Source organism: Copadichromis virginalis, linkage group LG2 (genome assembly GCF_057382275.1).
Source record: "Copadichromis virginalis isolate Kocher_CV1m ecotype Utaka linkage group LG2, C_Virginalis_male_GT1.1, whole genome shotgun sequence".
Taxonomy (NCBI): Eukaryota; Metazoa; Chordata; class Actinopteri; order Cichliformes; family Cichlidae; genus Copadichromis; species Copadichromis virginalis.
Genome location: NC_140619.1, coordinates 35,859,291 through 35,880,934, shown reverse-complemented (window position 1 = coordinate 35,880,934; position 21,644 = coordinate 35,859,291). Strand labels below are relative to the sequence as shown.

The 21,644-nt window shown below is 40.3% G+C and overlaps 2 protein-coding genes across 5 annotated transcripts in view; both read left to right on the top strand.

The window, feature by feature from the left end:
• Positions 1–942: 942 nt before the first annotated feature.
• cenpi (centromere protein I) lies at positions 943–15,585 on the top strand. Of its 2 annotated transcripts, none has more exons than XM_085432985.1 (20): positions 943–1,202; positions 4,389–4,526; positions 5,013–5,131; positions 5,684–5,791; positions 5,971–6,019; positions 6,162–6,208; positions 6,435–6,524; positions 6,612–6,740; positions 7,074–7,217; positions 9,569–9,689; positions 9,957–10,051; positions 10,199–10,316; positions 10,565–10,629; positions 10,807–10,916; positions 12,727–12,862; positions 13,233–13,357; positions 13,828–13,876; positions 14,420–14,635; positions 14,982–15,023; positions 15,187–15,585. In XM_085432985.1, exons 1-20 carry the CDS (start codon positions 1,040–1,042, stop codon positions 15,319–15,321), a joined length of 2,199 nt encoding a protein of 732 aa, XP_085289111.1. In that variant the 5' UTR covers positions 943–1,039; the 3' UTR covers positions 15,322–15,585. The 2 variants fall into 2 exon arrangements, with proteins under 2 accessions (XP_085289111.1, XP_085289107.1); XM_085432981.1 differs by having other exon boundaries at positions 14,417–14,635.
• A 1,079-nt stretch (positions 15,586–16,664) lies between these two features.
• drp2 (dystrophin related protein 2) overlaps positions 16,665–21,644 on the top strand; it is a 188,390-nt gene continuing 183,410 nt past the window's right edge. For 2 of the 3 annotated variants that reach the window (XM_085432965.1, XM_085432959.1), the window contains exon 1: positions 16,674–17,010. The gene's annotated coding sequence lies outside the window, so the exon portion shown is untranslated. Of the gene's footprint in view, positions 17,011–21,644 lie in introns of all 3 variants that reach the window. The other variant, XM_085432971.1, reaches the window with a different exon arrangement.

Here is a 21,644-nt window from a genome sequence, read left to right as displayed (position 1 = left end):
TGGGTCATAACAATCAATATTCCATGGAAATTATGCCACAGAATATATGTGAGATGATCTATAGTGTAATGGTTTACAGATTTGCCTAAAACAATCAAAAGATGCCAAGTTTGATACAGGGAGGAGAAATAAATCCCTCTGGAGTTGAGTCAAGAAGGGCATTAAAATAGCTTTGTTCTACAAAAAAAAAAAGATTGTATACATCTGGGATATTGTCCTCCCACTGTAGACTGCATTCGACTAAGGATCTGGCGTCTATATGTAGGAAGACTCAGAAGTGTTGGTATTTAATTTTGGACAAAGCGTTTGAAGGCTACAGGATTCAAGAATGGCTGGCAAGATATGAGGTGCTAAAATGTAACTTCATTAATGAAGTGACATTTTTTGCTGTGAGCACCAAAGTAAATTAAAAGACTGATATAGCCTATATATCAGCTATTTCTAGGTTGATATGAAGGCTTCTAACCCTCCTTAAGTTCATTATCTGTAATTAATCTGTAATTTGTAGTTCTTTATAAGTGTCATATGAATGTAAACTGCATTTTCACAAAAAATGTGCTTTACAAACATATAACGGATTGAAAACAGAGTGAGCAGTAGTGGCTTGCTATGCATACAGTTAGGGTAAACACACAGCATTATTTTTGCTTTCTCAAAATAGGGTCCAGTTTTTTTAGGCCTGCGGCTCTTAAATAAATGCAACCCATAGATACCTGAGTAATTTTAGAGTGTCAGCTTCTTTGTTCACAGAGTGTTTAAGATATCTGACCGGTCCCTTTGTATTCTGTTCATCACTTTATTAAAAATGTAAAACATTTATTATGAAGAACAAATCTACACCAGTGACTATGAGGCACAGAATAACGATGGGCACTCAGCGAGGTGGAAGACGAAAGGACTACAACTCCCGCGAAGCAACAGAACGGGAAGCCCAGACTGCGCAAGCGCAGGGCAAACGGTCGCGCGGATGATTTGAGTTTTGTTTGAATGGCCGAAGACGAAGGGGGTTACCGTGTTTTTAAGTTTTGGCAATGTAGAGATGGCAGCAACGCAAAATCTGTCGGATTCAGACCAATCGTCTGTAAGCGACCAATCTGCGTCCAGTCGGAGCGGTAACAGAAGTATAAGAGTTGCAGAAAAGGAGAGGAGGAAGAACGAGGCGGAGGACCCGTTTGTTTTAGCTCTGAAATACTTCTCTGACGGTACGTCTAAATATAAACCTCCGCCCAACAACAGGCTGTGGCGTTACTGTTACTAACTATACAGTGTTTAACCTCAGCAGAAAACAGATGGAGAAAATCCAACGAGGCCTGAAAAAAAAGTGTATGATTTCGTTACTTTTGTATTTAATGTGGCGTGTAACGCAGCTAGCTAGCATACGCCTCCCCTGTATTAGCATTGGGACCCCGGGGAAGCCAAAATATCAGCGTCTTTGGCTATTAGGTAACAGGCATTGTGTCGTGCCAAAACACAAAGGGGTCAGCAAGCTCGCTTAAACCTCTCACTTGATTGCATGGATATTCTTTTAAAACAAGAAAGAATGAGGAAAATACTCTAATACGTCTGTGGGACTCGTATTATCTCGAAGCTCTACTTCAAGCAATTTTAAGTCAGTCATAGTCGTTGTGAGCTAAACAAATTAAAATATGTATTTCACTGGATTTGATTAAAGTCTCTACTCATCACCCAAAGTTTGTTACTGTATGTTTTGCAGTAATATAATCTAATCTTTTATTTTGAAAAAACGTCTTCCCACTTCCCCTAAGCAGGTTTTGGTTCGGTGTAGTTATGCCATATTTAGAAGTTAATTGACTGCTGCTCATGTCAATGAAGATGGCCTTGATGTTTATATGTGGTGCACATATAGTTCTTTATTAGGGTACGCGTGTTGTCTAATCAGGTAATACAGCTCTGGAATATTTTCCACTTTTATGAATCTCCTGCAGTTCAGTTTTTAAGGAGGTTGCCAGAGAGCTGATTGTTTTACTTACTGGGATCACAGTGGGCTTTGGAATTCTGCATATTTTAAAGCGCTTCTAATATTTTATGTTAACATATGTAAAAGGGAGCATTTGGAGTAGAGCTTTAGGATTTTGAAGCGACTTGGATTCATCCTGAAATCATGGACGAAAAGTTGATACATGACCTGAGAGGCTTCGCTGAATTGAGATGGAAAAATAGTCACTCTTACTATCCATCTCATCCAATCATTTCCTTAACAACTTGCCCCTTTCCGTGTCATAGCTGACAGCGAGTGAGTCACAACTGTATCACAGGGCTATTATTCTTACATTCTCAGTGAAAACATAGATTAATTTGTTCTAAAAGATTTATGTGGTTAAACCAACCATCCATCGGGGCATCTATCGATTTATCGTCTGCTTACCCAATTCATTGTCACGGGGCCTGAAGCCTATCCCTGGTGTCATAAGGTGACAGGTGTGGTACACCCTGGACAGACCACCAGTTTGCTACAGGGTTAATGAATTAAATCAATAACCCAGACAAATATAGTAGATTGATAGCTTTCTTTTGAACTAAGTATTTCAAAATCTGTTGACTTATGTGGAGGATTTCCTTCAAATAGGTGGTTAGAAGAGTCTTACAGTAATTTTAAACAACCTAAGATGTAAATATTCAACTAAAATATCACTTGCAGCCAATGGAGTGGTGATGTAACTTGTAGTTACTGACGGGTAATCATCATCATTATTTTTAAACAAGCAGGTAAGCAATCTTCTGTCAGACCTAGTATTAAGCCAGCATTGAAAACACAAACATTCCAGTATTTACATGAACAGGAAAGTATAGACCTACGGCAGTCACAAGTAACTTTAACTGGGTAAAAAGGCTTTCAACACACTACATTATGCTTTACTACATGTCAGAAATTTGATTAACTTCATCATTTTTAATAATTGAGCACAACCTTTATTATAGTCTTTTAGCCGATTAGACATTAGTGTAGCATTTCTTAACCAGAAAGAATATGTGGAGCTGCAGTTCTTTCCAGTACAAGTGGATTTCCCATGATTTGGTTTTTGCATGACTTTGAACATTTGTGGTGCATGACAACAGGACTGAAAAACTGTGTTGTATTGAATTTTGAACCATCTCATGTGATTTTCAAGAGTCTTTATATTTCTTTAATTGTGCTCTTTTGACTCTTTGCTTTATTTTTCCCTCCAGAAATTAGTATCTCTCATAAATATTTAGATATGAGTTAATTATTCATCCAGGATTCTCTTCCATATCTTCACCATCTGTGTTCTTATTCTTGTTATTTTATGTTAGTTCTATTTAGTGCTAGTGATGAAGTGGTTAAAGGCACTGTTAGTGATGCATTCCTGAATTACTTGCCTACAGTGACCCTGGTTCCTGCAACTTATTAAACATCTTAAAAGGCATTGGATGCATTAATTAATTAACTTGGCATAAAAGGATTCAAGGATGAAATGATTCAAGAGACTGACATCACTTGGATGTTTTATTTTAGATCATTTTAGTTGTTTTTGTCTTCACATTTTTAATGTATTTTTTGTTATTTTCTTGAAAATGCAGAAAAAGGAATGTACCACACACCTTCTGATTAAATACTTTAGCATGTAAGCAATAAAGCATCAAACATTGTCTAGCATCAGCCAACTAATTTGTTATTACTTTTAACTAATCTGACAAATATTTTCACCCTGGAGCTGTGTTGTATCTAAATAACCCCCAATGTCCTTGTAACCAGGAAAAGTCTAAATTATTTCTGTGATTTGACTCTAGATGACAGCAGCGCTGTGGTGTGTTTTTGTTATTCTTAATGAGAAGCCAGCAAATGCGTGAATATTTGATGATGGATTTAACACTGAGCTAAATTGCGAAAACAGACAGTTTTTATGTCGCAGTGAGTAAACATGTAATAAACTGTTTTTCTGGGGGGTCTGATGAAGCAAACTGTTTATATCAGCTCATACCCTGTCATCCGATATCAAAGTTGCTGACTTATTCTAGTGTGTGAAACTGTTTTGTTTATGTTTTTGTTTTGTTTTGTTTGCTTCTCAGCTCATTAACACATTCCATTTTAAGGCCCTGCAAGTCACTTCTTTACATAAAACTGTTTACATCCATCTATCCATTCTCTTCCGCTGGTCCTTATGAGGGTAGGCTGGAGCCTATCCCAGCTACCATAGGGCGAGAGGCAGGGTACACCCTGGACAGATTGACAGTCTGTCGCATGGCTAACGCATCGAGACGGACAACCTTTCATACTCACATTCATACTTATGGGCAATTTAGAATCATGTCTTTCCTGAAGTCTTTTAGGAAATATCAGTGTAAGTGTTTTTTCCATTTATATAAATGTACACACTTTAATACAATGTCACCTCTCCTCCGTGTAGTTGAAGCAGGGACTCCTGTTCTGGGGAATGATGAGCTGGAGAAGAACCTGGTGCAAGTGGAAAAGGTGGCCTATAGTCAGGGACTTCCCCCAGAAGCAGTTTCTATTATGCTGGAGTTTGCCATGAGCCTCCGTATGGGTAAGACTGTCTTTGCATCAGCCTCAAACTGGGTAAATTGGGGAATTTCCAGCAGGGAGGATGGGCTTGTGTAACAGAATTATAGAGAGCAGGAGTCTGTCAGATTGAGGACCTAGCAAATGTACTTTTGGTTACACTTTTCACACTTAACTGAAGACACACTTAATTGAAAACAACAATTCACCAAGCCTGCCAGTCTTTGTACTGTCAATAGAAAAAGAGAGCATAAGCACAACAGATCTATTGTAGTCTTCCACAATGTAATATTGTGAAGGTTAATTGAAAAGATCTATATAGTAATATAATATTAATTGTATAGTTTATAAAGAATTATTATTTCTAATCGATGTGATGTGAGTTTCATTCTTTTAATTGTACAGTCATTTGGACAGTGTGAAAAAATGTGTGGTAATGTCTTTGATATTACGTCGTTCTGCACTCTTTAAGGCTTCTTTTGATAAATTTTGCTCTGAATTTTCTGTGCAGGGACTTCTCCATGTGTCCGGGTGCTCAAGTGTCTGATTCCTGCCTCTGTGGTGCCACAGGAGGCTGTTGTTCGAGCAGTGGTTTGGCTCAGCGTTGGCAAGATGCCCATCAGCACTCAAGTAAGTGCACGTAAAATATTTGCACTAAAGGAAATATTATAACTTCCAATCCTTCTTTAGGGATTCAGTTAACTTTTGGGGCAGTAAAACTTTGTTTGATGTGCCTAAAGCTTCTTCTCATTTTCTGTTCATTAATTATTGTCTGGAGGAATATTTGTCCAGGGAACGCGTGAGTCTGGCTGTGTTGCATCTCTGTTTGAGCTCCAGTCGTGTCTGTTTAGTATAATGATTGTAAATCCACCAAGTCCAACTTTTCAGCTCTGCCACACTAAAATTAGCACAAGGTATATTTTGGGATTCCAAAGAGCAGCTGAAAAGCGCAGGAAGTGAGATGTAGGAGCAGTTAAGAGATACCAGCCAATTTTCAAAATAAAATGCAACTCAGGCTCAAATACTCCACTTCTGAAGTTCTTCTGGTGTGTTTTGAAGTTCAGACTTGTTTAGTTTTATGCCTTGTTTATTCCTGGGGTCACACTGAAGACATAATTTCATTGTTCTATTTGATAAGAGTGTGACATTAACGACCATCAAACTTACTTCTCTTCCATGCAGGTTCTTTTCATAAAGTGGGTATTGACTGTATTTGATATGATTGATGCAAAGGACCAGCTACGAGCAATTTATGGCTTCATCTTCAACTTTGTCACAGATGAAAATCTGGTAAGTGCTGGCGATCTTTATAATAATGGGTTGAAATGACTGTTTAGACAAATCCGATGGCATTTACACATGTCAGGCACGCTTTTCACTAAGCTGGACTGTGTTTTTAACAGCTGGCAAGATAAATAGTTATGTTTTAAAGGTGTGAATTGTTTAATCATGTTGTCAAAATTTTTCAGTGTCCTTTCATCTGCCATCTCTTGTACCTTTTGACCCGAAAGGAAAGCGGTAAGCCAAATACTTTTATCCTTGAAATCAGATCCCTATACTATGAAAATACTATTCTCCCTTTTTTCAGTTTACTTCTTTGTTTCACCTTTTTCCTCATCACTTTTCTGAGGTTTTTTAACATCTCATTTTGTCGCGGTAGTGCGAGTCTTCAGAGTCAGGAAGCTACTGGAACTACAATCTAAACTGGTAAGCATCCTGCAGTTTTGATGTCGTCATTAATCAAGTGAATTTCATTATTTCCTTCCTCAGTGTGAGAATCATTTTGGAATTTAATTGCAGAAATGCAACGGCACAATTTTCCCATAAACAGTTACCCTCCAGTTGCCCATGTCGCGCATCTCATTATGAAAGAAACAAAAAATGTGATGCAGAGTACAAAGATGGGACTGATTGTTTATTGTTTTCTTCTCAGGGAAGACAGCCTTTCCTCCTGCACCTACTGTCACTTTACAAAGTGTTTTGCCCTGAACTGGTGACACTCTCCATTCCATCACGGATGAAGGTTTGTACCTAAAACATACTTGCTCTTGGAATACGACCATTCTCTGGAAAACAAAGCAAACATGGTGGTTTTCATCTTTTGTTGCAGAGTGGGTTTAGGAACCACATTTCTCCCTGGCAATCAGCATTGATTGCTGTCCAGAAGAGGAACGGTTTGCAAGGCGCTTCCAGCATGAGTCTGGTCACAAACAAGGATAAAACCAACCCAAGAAAAAGGGTATGCATCTTTTAATTGGGTTTGTAGCCAACCGTCAGCTACTGCTGCTGCCTGACAGTACCTTCCCAGCTTTTCATTTGTTGGAGGTTCACATTAGTGTGTACTTTATTTGTGCCAGCAAAAAAAATTGGCATATTTTCATTCAGATGTACACTGCAGATCATTTTCTTGATTACTTTGTACATTTTCTTGTGCTGCCTGATGCTTTTTTCCCTTCCGTTCATTATCATTGTGTTTTGAACTGTTAGTCAAAGGAGATACATAATTATTTGTATTCAAGCAGTTTATCATGATTTTAACTCCTTTGCTTTTTACTTTCTGCTTCTTTCTTAGAAACACTGCCACCTGGAATTTCCTGCTTTGATTCCTGCACTGAACAAAGAAGCTCAGTCTGAGCAGTCCTCCAGCAGAAGGATGGTCCCACTGGTGGAGCTCCACTCTTTTGCTCAGCTGTTGGAAAATATGCATCGTATAGAGGTAATTTCTCTTGTGATAAATCTCAGAGTTCTGCATCTGTCAAGTGCCGACACTCTTTCGCTGTGTTGCTTCCTCTTATCTAGTTCAATTTTACAGATCAGCTGTAAATCATTTCAGCAACAGAATATAATGTATTCTAGTTGGCCACTGAAGTGTCCCAGTAAATCAGATGCAGCAGGAAAATGAGAATCCCTTCTTCCTAACTACCAAGAAACACCAGCAGTGATGACAGCTGTCAAAGGAACACTGCGGTCTCAGGATGGACTAATAGTGAAGCAAAAGACAAATCTATGATCTAAACTACTAACATGGAATTAAGAGAAAAGAGAATATATAATGAAAATTACTTTTTCACTTTTAGAACAAGTACACTGGCTACTTGAATGGATGGCAAGAACTTGTGGCTTAAACGGGTTTTATACGTTTTGTGTCTGCTTGGGTCCCTATCATGTAAATTTCGTCATTGAAGAGTGAGTGCAAGGAACTCACCTGTGGAGAACTGATATTATAACTCGTCAACTATGCATGCGCCCAGGCAGCAAGTTTAAAGTGGACTTGGACGAAGTAAAACAGGAGAGAATACTCTGTCGTGAGGACTCCAGCTGTCTGTGGCTTTAAACAGGCTTTTTCATAAGGAATATATATGTAAAGATGCAGCATCTCATACTGAGCCCCCACAGCAGGTTCACAAGAAAGGCAAAAGAGAAGGAGAAGTCCTTTTAAGGGGTCTCATAACAGGCGTATAACAAAAATACCAACTTCCTCAGGTGACTACTTACATTACAGAAGTTTTTTTTTGTATTAGGAATTTTCTTTTATGTTTAAATATGCAAACTGGGCATTGCCAGTTAAATTATGCGTGTAAATTGGCAAGAAATCCCGATCTTGGATCAAATCACATTTAAGTCACCAGTTCAGCAGGCTTTGAGTGACTCAGTAAAAACTTTGGGCGCATAGATATCAAATTGGAAAGTTTGGATATGCTACTGAAGTGAGGATTTTTGGATCAGAGTACAAGTATTTATAGAATGTTATACAATTATAATGTACTAGTAAAATAAATTCTTTACTTAAACATACACTTGAAGCGTCACCATTTGATTACATACACAAAATCCAACATTATTACTTTGCTTAAACAGCAGAGAAAGTGCAGTAAAAATATCTAAATGTGTATTTTGGGCTTTTATTTTCACAAGTGGGAAAGAAGACATGTTATTGATGCAAAATGGCACAACACCTCAAGTCTGACTGGTCCATAAGAATTTTTTTCCCTTTAGTAGCTGTGTTTAAATTGTGATATATCCTCTGGGCCACAGGGTGGCGCTGTGTTACTGTTGTATTTGTATGAGTTTATTGTGCTTGGCCATTAAAAACTTTGACCTAGAGAAACCACAGCGTAAGTGGCCTGTGGCTGTTTATTATATTAGAGCACAAACTGACTTCATGAGCAGAGTGCTTGTCATTTGTTTTTTAAACAGGCTGTTGCTTTTTTATTTTTACAGATATCATCAGCGTGTTATTTGTCCTTTATGAGTAATGAAAGCAAGGGATGTTAGTGGAGATGTATCCGAGTAATGCATTGGACAAAGTTGCAAAGCAAATGGTCATTTAGAGAGGCCTCTCCATAAATGTCTATTTGCCCTGCAGATTCAGTGACCTGATAAACCAATGTAAGTCATTTTAAAAGGATTGCAGGGTTTTATGCGTCATGCTACATAAATTCACCTCTTTCACTGCCCACAAAGCAAACGTGGACAATAAGGCTTGGAGGGCGTTGGTGCCAAATGTGTTTATGGCAGGGAGAGTGGTGCTTTGCCACGTGTTAGGAAAGACAGATGAGTACAATCAATTTCCCTCATAAAACTATTCGGTTACGGCATTGACAAAGGATCATTGATTATTTCCCTCACGGCCGGCGTTCTTGTTGTCAAAAGCAGAATGGTGCTTTTTCAGTTTAACGATACAGTTGCTCCATAATTACTGAAGAGCTGAGTTGTGTCCATTTACAGTCTGTCTTTCTCTCATTCTAATTCGTGTATTAAATTGACAAAGTCCCCATATTGAGAGGCAGCTGTTCAGCCACAATAAGGGACTGTATAAACTATCCAGTGTGGTGGAAGAAGTGTCCCAGTATGGGGATTACCAGATACCGAGGAACTGGCTTAAAATTAGATTGGTGGCCAACCCTGTGATAAGGACACGATCATCTGTTGGTTCTTACACTCTTATTTATTTCAGCTTCTGTGTTTGTTTATTTGTTTTTTGCTTCTGTGTACCTGTTGTCTTTATGTGTCTTTCTGGTTATTTTAGTTTCTTAATCATAATTTTGCTTTATGTGTTTCCACCAGCTGCCTGCTCAGATGGGCTCGCTGCTGGGTTCCAGTCTGGCGCTGCAGTACCTGGACTGTGTGCAGGATGAGTCTGCCCTCCTTCGCCTCAATTTCTGGTTAGGCTACGCTTTTCACGAAGGTAAGTCGGGAACGCACACTACACACTACATAACTGCTGTGACATGTTCTTTCTAGAAGTTAGAGGAAAAGCAGAGCTGACCTTGAGCTGAACCCCAACATAACTTTGTTGCCATGTTAAAGGGATTCTTTTACAGAAGGGTTTAAAGACATATGAGAATATGTCTCCGTGTGAAGATGCAGTGCATCTGAAATCTCCTGCTGTCCTCTTTGTAGTGCTCTGAATTTTTCACGCAGTAAATACCCTTTTTGACTGTATTTTTTAAAGAGTTTTTATTCTGTGGCGATGGAGGACCCAGTCAGACTTCAGAAGAAGCTCTCCAGTTTTTGAACAAGTTGCTGTCTGCACAGCACTTTCTGCAGGTGAGCCCCTGATAGCGACGTCCACAGCTCACTGACATCGTCATTATTTCTGATGCTCATTAACCTGGCGCCACACGCGTACCTGATACGTGCTGTGTACCAACGCTGAGCCAAAGATTTATTTCACATCATAATTTTCTCCAACAGGAGGGCTTTTCCAGTTCAGAGGTTTTCCTCTATAAATTTCTGAATGTTTGGGACGGCTCACTACTCCGTCCGCAGATCCTCGGCCTGCTGAGCAACATTCCAGTTGTTCCAAGTTCCCGTGAGTGTTACCTCCACAGATCACTGCTTTCTATGACCGTCTTTCTTCACAGCTCAATTTTCTCTCCTTATGTCTGTCAACGTACACTTACATAACACAGGTTTTCTCTCTGATCTTGTCGTGCACTTGAATAAAATCACAGTCATGTTCTCATCTTAGCAAGCTGTCATTTTGTCCTTTATGTAGGGAACTGTAACGCATTGAATTGTACGTCAGGTACAATAGTAACCTTTTGTCTCCCCCTTCAGAGATCAGAAGGCTTCTGTTTGAGCCTCTCATGCAGCTTTTCTTCACATCCTCGCTGTTTTTCAAGGTAGGCTTTTCTTTCGCAGACACAAACAGATCAAACTTGCTCCCATTACTGTTCAAAGTTATTAGGAAAAAAAAATGCAGTAGTGAAAAACAGCGCAACAAAGCCCTTGAGTAGTTCAGTGTTTAACATGCTGCATAATTGGTTCTTTTTCTCTCTTTCGTGTTTGTATCTCTGCAGTGTGGACTGATGGAGTGTCTTAACAATATGCTGTTGAAGTGGTTGACCTGGCACTCCATTTATGCTCTGGAAGACGACCTGGACATCAGCCTCAACAGCCACACGTCCATGTGAGTTTCACATCTGTTCAGTTATATTTAGTTCCATGTATATAGCGTGTTTTCTGAGCAATAGTCACTTCAAGGGAAGTAAACCTGGATGATTTAGCAATCTGACGTTAGCATGCAGTAGAAAGTAGGGAGGAAGACAGAGTCCTGCAGCAGAATCGTATGTATGAGTGTGTCAGTGCCTCGCTGCAACACTCCATGAAGCACATCAAACTCCACTCTCTGTGTTCCCCCTTGGGGCTCAGTCAGCTCACCGCGCTCATCCATAGTACTGTCCAAACACCTCACATTCTCCACGATGATCGCTGGAACAGCTCCTGCTCTGAGACCCCGTTGTTTTCTCCGTAGCTTCTCCAGGATTACAGGCTTTGCTCGTGGAAGTAAAAACTGTCAGCACGACCAACAGCTGAAGACAAGGCAGAGGAAAATACAAACACCAGGAACAGCAAACAGAACAAAACACAAACTACAGGAGAGTGCAGACAGAAGTTAATGGCTTACAATAGTGAGAAATTCGTAGAGGAAAGAAAAGAGAGGTATCGAAACAAAACACTCAGTACATCATGGGAGGTTCCGCCTGAGCCTGTAGGAGTATAAGCAGTGGATGGTTCGGTTTAAACCATAACTATAGGCTTTATCAGAAAGGAAAGTTCGAAATTATTAAGAGGTCTTTAAAATATGATGATGTAATTTGATCATTCAAGGCTTTGTATGTAAATGATTTTGAATGTAATCCTAGATTTGGAAAGCCTTTAGAACAACCTGATGATATGGAATTATAGATTTTCAGCCTAGAAGTTAAAAAAAAAAATCCATGATATAGTTTTTCACTGTTGCTTTGAGATGGGATTTTTTGAATATTGGTAGAACTGTAAAGAGAAAGAAGCCAGACCTCAAGCTTAAGTTTATTAGGGAGTGAATGACACATCCTGCAGGCCAAGTAATGTAATACATAGCGGATATCTGGTTAGACACCCATGTTCTGAGAACTTAAAGTGCCAAATATGATAACCTAATTATAAAATTACATCTGCTTCCTGCTTTCTTGATGCTTGAAACTTGTACTTTGTGTCACGAAATGCTTTCTCATAGAAGTTGGCTTTTTATTTATTGTGCCTTAATTGACTAATTACTTTTCCCCAAGGACAAAACAGTAGTTTTAATTTTGATTATTGGCAAATTAAGTTAAATGTCAAGTCTCTTGTTGCAACTTTTTTTTTTTTAATTTTTGATTACGTTAAATCTTGAAAGACAACTGACATTTGTATATGTTGCAACTATTTATCTTGAATTGAATCCATCTGTTATCCACTGGCAGCTAAAGCAAATCAGTCTTTATTGTATGTTTTCCCTTTGGGTTTTGAGCTCGTTTATACAAGTCCTTTATTTGAAATTTGTTTGGGAACAAGTGGCACCTTAATATTCCAGGGAAACGATTTTCTAGCTTCCAAATTGAAGGGTGGCGTACGAGTCAATTATGTTTAAATGCCTGAGCTTCATCACTTGTTTAATCCTGCAATAAATGCCTTCAGTCAGTGGAAAGATCCATTTTACTCAGTGCCATTTCCAAGTTCACCTGTGGTATTTACCCAGTGTACAACTCATTGAAGAAATCATTGATCACGCATTGTGTTTGTATCTGTTTGATTCAGTGTTTGTCATTTGTGTTTGCAGTGAGCTGCTTTGGATAGATTCCTGTGTTTTTATATGAAAAACTGCAACAAAGTTTCAAAGGACATGAGTTAAAGGCTGTCACAGGTGTCATTTAACATCCGTTTTGGGTAAAGTGACTCTCTTTTGCCCTGTGTTCCAGAAACATGACTCTGTCGGGGTTTAAGGATTCGGTGATGGAGCTGATTCACTTTGTGGGTCGACTGGCCTCTGTGGGCCTTCAGCTTGAAGGCTGTCACTGTCTCCTCCTCAGCTTCGTCCTGGACTTCTATGAGACGGTAAAAAAGAAGAAGAAGCTGGAGTTAATGATTTTATCTGTTTTGTCATAATCTGTGTTTGCGATTTGTTATTGTCTCTATATAGTGACACAAAAAATAAAACATCCTCGAGATGTTTCACCACCCCTACCTTGCAGAATGATGGTATTTGTAGGGTCTGACACCTTAAAAACACAAGCCCAGTCTTATTTAGCAAAATGCAAGTAGAGGGAGAGAACATGAGATTCCCTGAACAGCTTTAAAGATCAACTTGTAGCAGAGCACACTCTTTCTAAAAGGTTCAGCGGGGATGCATATTCTATGTCTGAGCCTCTGCTTTAACGTTTTTAATCTCTGTGGGTGTTTGTTACATGTTTTTCTCCTCCCGCAGGTTTGTGACACATTTCTGAAGTATGGCCTCCCTCTCATAGTGATGCCTCCAGCTGGAGTCTTTTACCCAGCCCTGTTTGCCACTGACCCCGTCAGCGTGGACCGACTGGCCTACATCATGCACAGGTGGGTGCTCAGCACCTCTATGGGAAGCTGCCATAAGCTTATCTTAATGCATACATTAGCAATGCCCTAAATGTAGTATGTCATATGCTGCTTATACATATTTGATAAAGGGACTGAATTGGAATCAAATGGCTTAATTGAACTTGCATGTTAAGGCATTATTAATGATGGAGGCCAGGGGGCAATACCCTAAAGCCCAGATTCTTTCCTTACGTGGAATTCTAGTATCATTTATAACTCCAGGCTTTAATAACACACGTCCTTATAGCCTAACTAATTGAGTACACCCTGGGGTTTTAAAATAATTTTACCAAAGCTAAGAGTAAAAAGCCGTGACTCCAAAATTAAAACGTAATTGCACGGTGTGTTTTGACTGACCATAGAGAACTGGCTGTTGTGCAGTGATTTATGATCACAGAGGCCACTGGTCCATTGCTTTTATTTATTTATTTTTCTTCTATTTTCATCAGGTACAAAGTGAACTTGACATCAGCCAAGAGCCAAGAGAAAGTGACAGAGGTAAAGATTGATGCTTATTGTTTTTGTTATGTGAAAATGAACATGTGAACAATATTATACATTAATTTTCTGCTTTAATGTTTTAGTCGATGCTCTCTCTGTGTTTTGCCCCTTCATTCACTTTCGTAGATTTAATAGTAGAGCTCCTTAGGAGTCTACAAGCATCTACTTAAACCTGGTGACTTTAATATCTTCTCAGATGTGAACTTAAAGTTGTCCTTTATTACAGCAGTCACTGTGAGCTGCGAATTTGAAAGTACATGTGTGTGAATGTGTGTGTGAATGGGTGGATGACTGGATATGTAAAGCGCTTTGGGGTCCTTAGGGACTAGTAAAGCGCTATATAAATACAGGCCATTTACCATTTACATGTCAGTCAAGCCAGTATGTGTGCCTGCAAATGTCATTGGCAGCCTTTATTAAGTAAAACAGCCTTGGTAAATGGTATTCAGATTAATCATCACAGCATCAGATCTCTGTAGTTCGGCTATACTCTTACTCCACTTTCTTAGTTTCTCCTTTTGGAAATGTGCTTCTCAGCAGGCCTTTCACATCAGCCGCCAGACTTTCCGTGAGTTCAACCACTACGTCGTCATCATGGTCAACTGCCTGTGGAACTCCAGAATGTTTCATCCAGGGATGGGCGTACAGCTGGGAGAGGAGCTGCTTCTCAAGAGTAACGTGCCACAGTACGGGTCGAGCTTCGACCTCGTCCACCATCCTGCCTTCATGAGCTACGCGGTCAACTTTCACCAGAAGGTGAGTGCGCGTCATTTGTCTTGATTTGGATTGAATCCTACATGCTACAGTAAAACCCATGCTTATTTTCATACCGCACAGGGAATTTGAATCAGCAGGCAGCGCGGTTATTCATCTTACAGACCAGCTAAATGTGGTGTTAATGTATCTTTCACAGATGATGCATTAATACAGAAGGAGATTTTATTATTAATGAGTGCAGCGTGAGATGGGGTTTTTCATCAAGTTTAATAATATCCGCACCTTTTTTATTTTTTGGTTGGGTCCAACTGCATCATCCAGCAGTGATCCTGTGAGATTCGCGAAGGCTGGCTGTCGATAAATATTAATGTTCTCTTTTCATCAGTGTTGGCCGGGGAAAAAGGACATGGACCTCAATTCCATAAAGGTATGAGAGCTTCCTTTTCATTTCCCTGCATTTATAATAAAGTTCAGGTGTAGTTTGATGTGCATCGGTCATGTTTCATAGATTAATAGAGACATCTTTGATCACACAAATCTTCAGATGTCTGCAATCTGACCTGACATGTTTCTGTGTGTGTGTGTTTCAGCACTCCAAGCCATGGAATTGGTACCTGGAGTATTTGTTCACTCAGGGCTATGACGGCCTTAAACATTTTGTTCAGAGTAACATCAGCTGGCAGCTGAAAGCAGACGATGGTCAGGTTGACGCACAGCGGAGGTAGAAGCTGAACCCGGCAGAGAAGAAAAAAAGCGCCAACTCGCTTCTTATATCCCCCCTTTTTAAAAAAGACTTGTACATATTTTTCCCCTCGCCTCTTCCAAGTGTGCGAGTCGTTTTTATGTAAATACATTTATCTGTCCTTATTGTCTTGTACATTTAACAATGATGGCATAATGTGTTTTTTTTTTTTTTTTTTCCCCTTGTACAGCTTGTCAGCTGCAAACCTATTAATTGCACTCTTGAAAAATAAATAAGTGTAAGACTTTTCCTTTGAAGGTTGGATAGAACCCAGTTTGCAGGATAATTTAAAAGATTCAGAGAACTGCCTGAGCTCAAGTGGACCCTTGGGAAAAATTTTTTCGAACTGAGCACAGTGTATCTTGGTTATGCAACAAATTATTAATTTCATCATTTGTTGAGGAAATGAAAGCTCACTGACTCAAACCCCGTGGTTGCATCCTTGGAGTGCTGTGCATGGTGCAGTGTGTTGCGCTCTCCAGTACTTTATATTTTCTTTCATTTTTTTCTTGTACCTTTACAGACCACACACTGATATAAACATGGCCAAAGTTTTGAATAATAAGGTCAGTTTATATGAGAATAATCCCTAAATGCTAAGTTTATCTATGGTTTGTTCTACAGAATGTTTAGAGAGGAATACCCTTTTTTAAGGTAGATTCTTGGCCTTTATTGCAATAACATAAAAAAATCTGGGCAAAGGATCGAGCAAGGTAAATTCAAACCAGGTGTCCGAATTAGCCTTTGCCATATGGGTCACCTGCGCTACCAAATGAGCTAAACCGGCATCCAAGTGGGGATATATTTACTGTGACCCTCTCAGGCACACAGCAAACTCCAACTACAGAAGCCCCGCCCACCTGCTGTTCAAATCTTCTGTTTGACAGGGGCAGCCAATCAGAGAAAAGTTGGTTTAAAGGGTGACTAGCGTTTATTTTGAACTGTTGACCATGCAAAGCTAATCTGTTGGTTTCCAAGAATAAAATATAAGGCTGGAAATGAGCATAGTAGTTCTCCATTAATGTTAGAAGTGCGCCATCCTTTCCGTACTTATGGACCTATAACAGAAAGGTTTATGCTCATTGTTTGCTGATATTTTGTGGCTGACATAACCCAGAACTGGGTTGGAAGGAAAAACCGAAAGTCGGAATTTTGTTTCACATCTTCCAGGCTTGACTGAAGTTTTGAGTTTGCTGTAAAATGATGAAGAGTTGCGGAGCTGTGCGCGCTCTCTCTCAACCTTGAGCTAAATGACTTCCTGAGCTCTCTTTGGACGGCTCCCATTCAGCTCCCACCGATCCCCCACCTCAGCTCCAACAACGCAAGTTTTCTATTACAGTTTCATTTTATTCGCAGCTTATAATCTTTACTGCGATAGTTAAACCGGGCGCCTGGAAGCCTCCCCGCGTGTGCCGTGTCGCTGATGTGAACGAGCGGAGCCACCTTAAAGCAGCCCTCTGATGTCAGCGTCAGAGGCACAGTCTCCGCCGCCGGTACAGCGCTGCGCTGCTCCGCCGTTTCAAATCTTCTGCGCTGCTGCTCTCCTCACTTTCTTCAGCTCATGTCGCGGCTGCATCCACCGGAGTAGCTCATTTATTTCAGCGTCTTCTTCGCCAGCAGCTGAGCCGTGTCAGTCCAAGCTGAGCCAAATCCTCGCTCCAGGGAGAGAAAGGTAAGATTGTTGTTCAAGGGTTCTTCTTCTTCTTAAGTGATTACTGCAGGAAATGTGTTCAACCGGTTACCCTCACATTCAGAGCAAACAGAGGAACGCGGTGTTGACAGTAACTGGCTTCTTAAATTGCCTTTGGGTTACTCTTGTGCGTGTTGAGATGGAAACTGGCTGTGCTGCTGCAGTTGAGTACTGGCCATCGTCCTGGTCGCAGTCTGCCAGATGTATTTTTAAAACCAGACATCTGTGTGATGGATGAGGTTTGCCGGATGAGCTTCAGGGCTACAACCTGTGTATGCACAGTGTACGCGCTCTTCTGACCGGTGGAGCTGCCAGATCAAAAGGTGTCGGGCGTTTAGGCAACCTCTACTGTTCTTTCGACTTTTCTCGCCTCTTCTTCTTTTGAATGAATGAATGAATGAATGAGGCTGTGCACAGACCACATTTTTATCAATTCATTAACTGCGAAGGAAAGGAAGTAATTTCAAAGACAGTGATTAAGTGTGCGCTCAGCGCTTGTTTTGTGGAGCTCACAGGAAAAGAGCCTGTCAGATCCCTCTCCTCTTCCCCTGCAAGTTGCCTCTCGAGTGTCGCTTTCTGCAGGGAAAAAGAAAGAAAGAAAAATTTATAGGGCTTTTCTGCCTCATCAGTTTGTATGGGTGGAGACTGACGTGTGATGGCAGGCTGAGGTGTTGAGCCGGATTTGAACTCTGGATGTCGCGAGTAATTATGGTTACAATTACACGGTGTGCGTCTTAAGCCCCGAGACTCCTTTCAGGGCCCCAGAATGCAACACAGTGTGGGATAATTTAGGGAATATATTTGGAGGAGAGGAAGGTAATCCTGTGCGCTTCCGTGGACGTGACAGCAGCAGCAGCAGCCTATATTTAAACCCAAATGTCAACCAAATGAAATCCCCACTAACTAAATGACATCTGAACCCGCTCTTACTCCCGAGCTGACTGACAGGTGTCAACACAAACTACGCTAAAGTTTATTTTTTCGATTTTATGACACGTTTGGCATATTTTGGCCTCAATTTTAGTTTTCATTTATGGATATTCTGCATTATTACTGACTGACATTGCCTCAAAAATCTGCCATATTATCACTGCTCCTGTGTCCACATTCTGGCTGTGATGGCTATTCTAAGAATCAGTTAAATATAAAAAAAAGAATCTTGGTTTTCAACATCAAAAGCCTTGCTCTCCCTCATTCTTACAAGGCCGGTGATATTTTCTTTGATTCCTTTCCTTTCATCTGTGATCATAAAGCCCGGTAACTCTTATTCATGGCCCAGTCCAGGTTGAAACTGAATGTCTCTCTGAGCTTTAAATGGTTTATTTTTCTGGTAAAGAAAAAGAGCCGCACAATATTTCTCTCCCAAAAGGGCTTGGAGTGACGTCCCATCTCAAAGAGGAATTTCATCTTAAAATGGCTTTAATGTTGTCATTCTGCAGGACCTTCCAGCTATATCAATCTGCATTCACTTGGAGCATTTTTATGGTCAGTAACCTTCCTGTACTTACACTGAAAGAGCATTTTCCTCCAAGCACAAAGGCTATCAGAAGCCCATCAGATGTTTTTTTTCTTTCCCGAAATCCAATTTGATTTGATGACAGGATTGCACAGCTTTTGATCTTGAGCACAGCTGCAAAACATCTGTAATATTAAAAAATAAATCCACGTAGCGGGTTTAATAATGGTAGCATATGCCCTAGCAGCTCACATATCGTGTGCTTCTCTTTTGTAGTCAGATTTTGCAGAACTCTTAAGGCTCCACGCAGTGATGAGCTATAATTGTGAAAGACTCTAAAAGGACTATGAGCGTGTTCTATTTTCAGCGCCTTTCTTCTTCTACATGCCTGCTGGTCATGTTTCATGTTATGCATTTTCCACACTCTCCCTCAAGCTGTTTTCAGCGGAATATAGATGAAATCATTCAGCGTCTTCCTGTTTTAATGTCATTTATTCATTCTGGAGAGGACGGCGCCACTGCCGCTGTGTCAGATAATGTAAAGGTTGGGGTTCCCAACCTTTTATGTCTGCTACGCACTCGCAGCCCTGTCAGCTGAAGTACTTCTGAAGTACCTCTTCCCTGACACCAGCCGTCATGTTGCATGCAAATATGTGGATTTGAATTCATGTCAAACAATTGGTTTGGCCACATTTACAACCGCTTGGCTGTACAGTCTCTTGGAAAGCTATCTTATTCAATCAGTGAATCACGACTGTTACAGTTGTTAATCCATTTGGGATGCTTTTAGTAGCGTTTAGAAACATTTATGCATTCGTTTTTAGACATCAAACAGAAACAATTTTCATTACTTTTGGGGAATTTTTTGAGACATTTGACTTTTATCCTTTTTAGAAGTCTACATTAACAGGTTTGGTAAATGGCCTGCATTTGTATAGCGCTTTTCTAGTCCATAGGACCCCAAAGCGCTTTACACTACATTCAGTCATTCACCCATTCACACACACATTCACACACTGGCGATAGCAAGCTACATTGTAGCCACAGCTGCCCTGGGGCGCACTGACAGAGGCGAGGCTGCCGGACACAGGCGCCACCGGGCCCTCTGACCACCACCAGGTTTGACACTCTCAACAGCATGTGATGGATAAATTGTAAAAGGTTGTAAATTCTTTTATTTCCATACATCCATGCTCAGTAGCACACCAACCCTGGCTGGGAATTAGCATTTTTCCCTTCTGATTTGTACAACTTTTCACAGTTTTGGGAGGGTGCAAGGTTAATCCAAAATCAAAGTGGAAAGCTGATGCCTTTCATGGTTTGTTTAAATCTCCTCTCATGAATCCTAAGAATGCATTTCGGGATTGCATTATTTATAATGTTATGTAGGAAGCAAACTGTGTTAAAGATTGTCTCGGGCGTGTTTTTTATTCTCTCTCCTTTTTTAATTCAGGAGAGTGATCTGAAAATGTCATCCTCTGTTAAAGTCTGCCCCGGGTCTCCAGTAACTCTAGCAGAGCGTTAAGAATTAGCAACCTACCAAGTGCTGTAGTGACATTGCATATTCTTATCCAGAAGATTTTTCTTTGTTTACAATGAACAAGGGACTGTAGGTCAGATTCAGATGCTGTGATCATGAATAATCAGTCTGGTCTCGTATTTTCTTCCTACAAAGAGGAACATTGAGATGAATTTACAGGTTGAGACCTCAATAGTACCTCGTGGAGTTGAATTGGACAGAGTGCTTTTGTGATTTTATTAGCACTGACCACATTTCTGACCTTATTGATATCACCTTGCTCTCCAGTGGGCAAGATGAGGACCTCAGTGATTTGTTTTCCATGCAGCCAGACTGAATATCTTTAGCAATGGCACTTTTGTGACTTAATTTTTCAGTATTTAAAGTGACATTAATGTGGGCTGCCTTTCATTTTTACATAAGTATAATTAGCAATAATGTACTGTAATCCCATTGGAATCTGCACACAGATACCATAGCTGCAGACATAAGGGCTCATTTTCCTCCAGTCAGATGAAACCATTTCATACTACTCCTTCTTGCACAGCATGAAAAACAGCTTTGACTAAACAACAAAAATCCACTCAGTTTGCAGTTTGTAAATTACATTTGTGTCTTCTTTTTTCAGTTTAAGGTTTTCGTTTGCATGCGGAGAACATGTGAGACTATCTGACTGGACGAGATGTCATCTGTGACAGTATAGAAGAAGAAGAAGGCGAATATACTCAGTAAGAAGTGGCACCTTGATCGCCACTTCTGCGTCTTCTTCTTTAGGGCAGCTTTGTTAGCTGACAGCACTGTTAAAATTAAGTGCAGTGAAATTGTAGTACATTCCTACAATGAAAATGCAAATCCAACACTGAACTGATCCTAACAACAATAACTGTCTGTGTAGCTGAGTCTTAGTCGTAGACTTGCAACAGTTGCCAGGCTCCTGTCTATTGAGTGTTAAGTTAATTAATCATTGATCATTGTTTTTGACTGAATACTTTGAATGTCGTGCTAAACTTCCTTAGTGGTTGGATACCACAGCATGACCAAAATTTCTGTGACTGTGGGCAATGAATTTGCAGCCTTGGTTTCCTTGAAAAGGGGAGACCAGATCTGCAACCTTCAAAGTAACTTTGGTGCGTCTAGGCGACGATGAAATGGTGATAAGTTTGATGTCATTTTGCAATTACATGACATCTTTTTGTAATAATGTAATAATTGGAATACATGAGTCTACTATTGCAAAGAGACATGTCACAGGTAAGTTGTACTAATCCGTGCAGACCGACTTGGAAATGATTGCAGTTTGTTGCTTTGATATGTTACATGTCAGTATTTTGCAAACCTTTGTCAACCTGTCTGAGAGCGACTGCCGTCGGTTCAAGTCAGATTGCGATTGGAGACAGGTTTCCTCTTACCGGGCGACCTGTGCTATCTCCTTGCGATTCAAAGTGGACGCTCAGAGGTCGAGGTTGTCGCACAATCAATTTTTGGGTGACTGAACCTTGTCCTTCACTGTCAAAATGAAGGAGAAGTTGATTATTATGGTGAGCAACCATCCTTGTTGTGACAGAGGCAAAGTTACCCCCTAAATGTCGGGCACACCCACCGTTTGTTTTAGCACAATATGCACATGTGAACGCTGCTTAA

Bases quoted from the DNA above. Each gene is read 5' to 3' on its own strand.
- cenpi (XM_085432981.1), top strand. From the start codon at position 1,040: ATGGCAGCAACGCAAAATCTGTCGGATTCAGACCAATCGTCTGTAAGC. The intron at 9,690-9,956 runs GTAAGTCGGGAA...TATTTTTTAAAG, and splicing joins AGGCTACGCTTTTCACGAAG to AGTTTTTATTCTGTGGCGAT. The intron at 14,636-14,981 runs GTGAGTGCGCGT...TCTTTTCATCAG, and splicing joins CGGTCAACTTTCACCAGAAG to TGTTGGCCGGGGAAAAAGGA.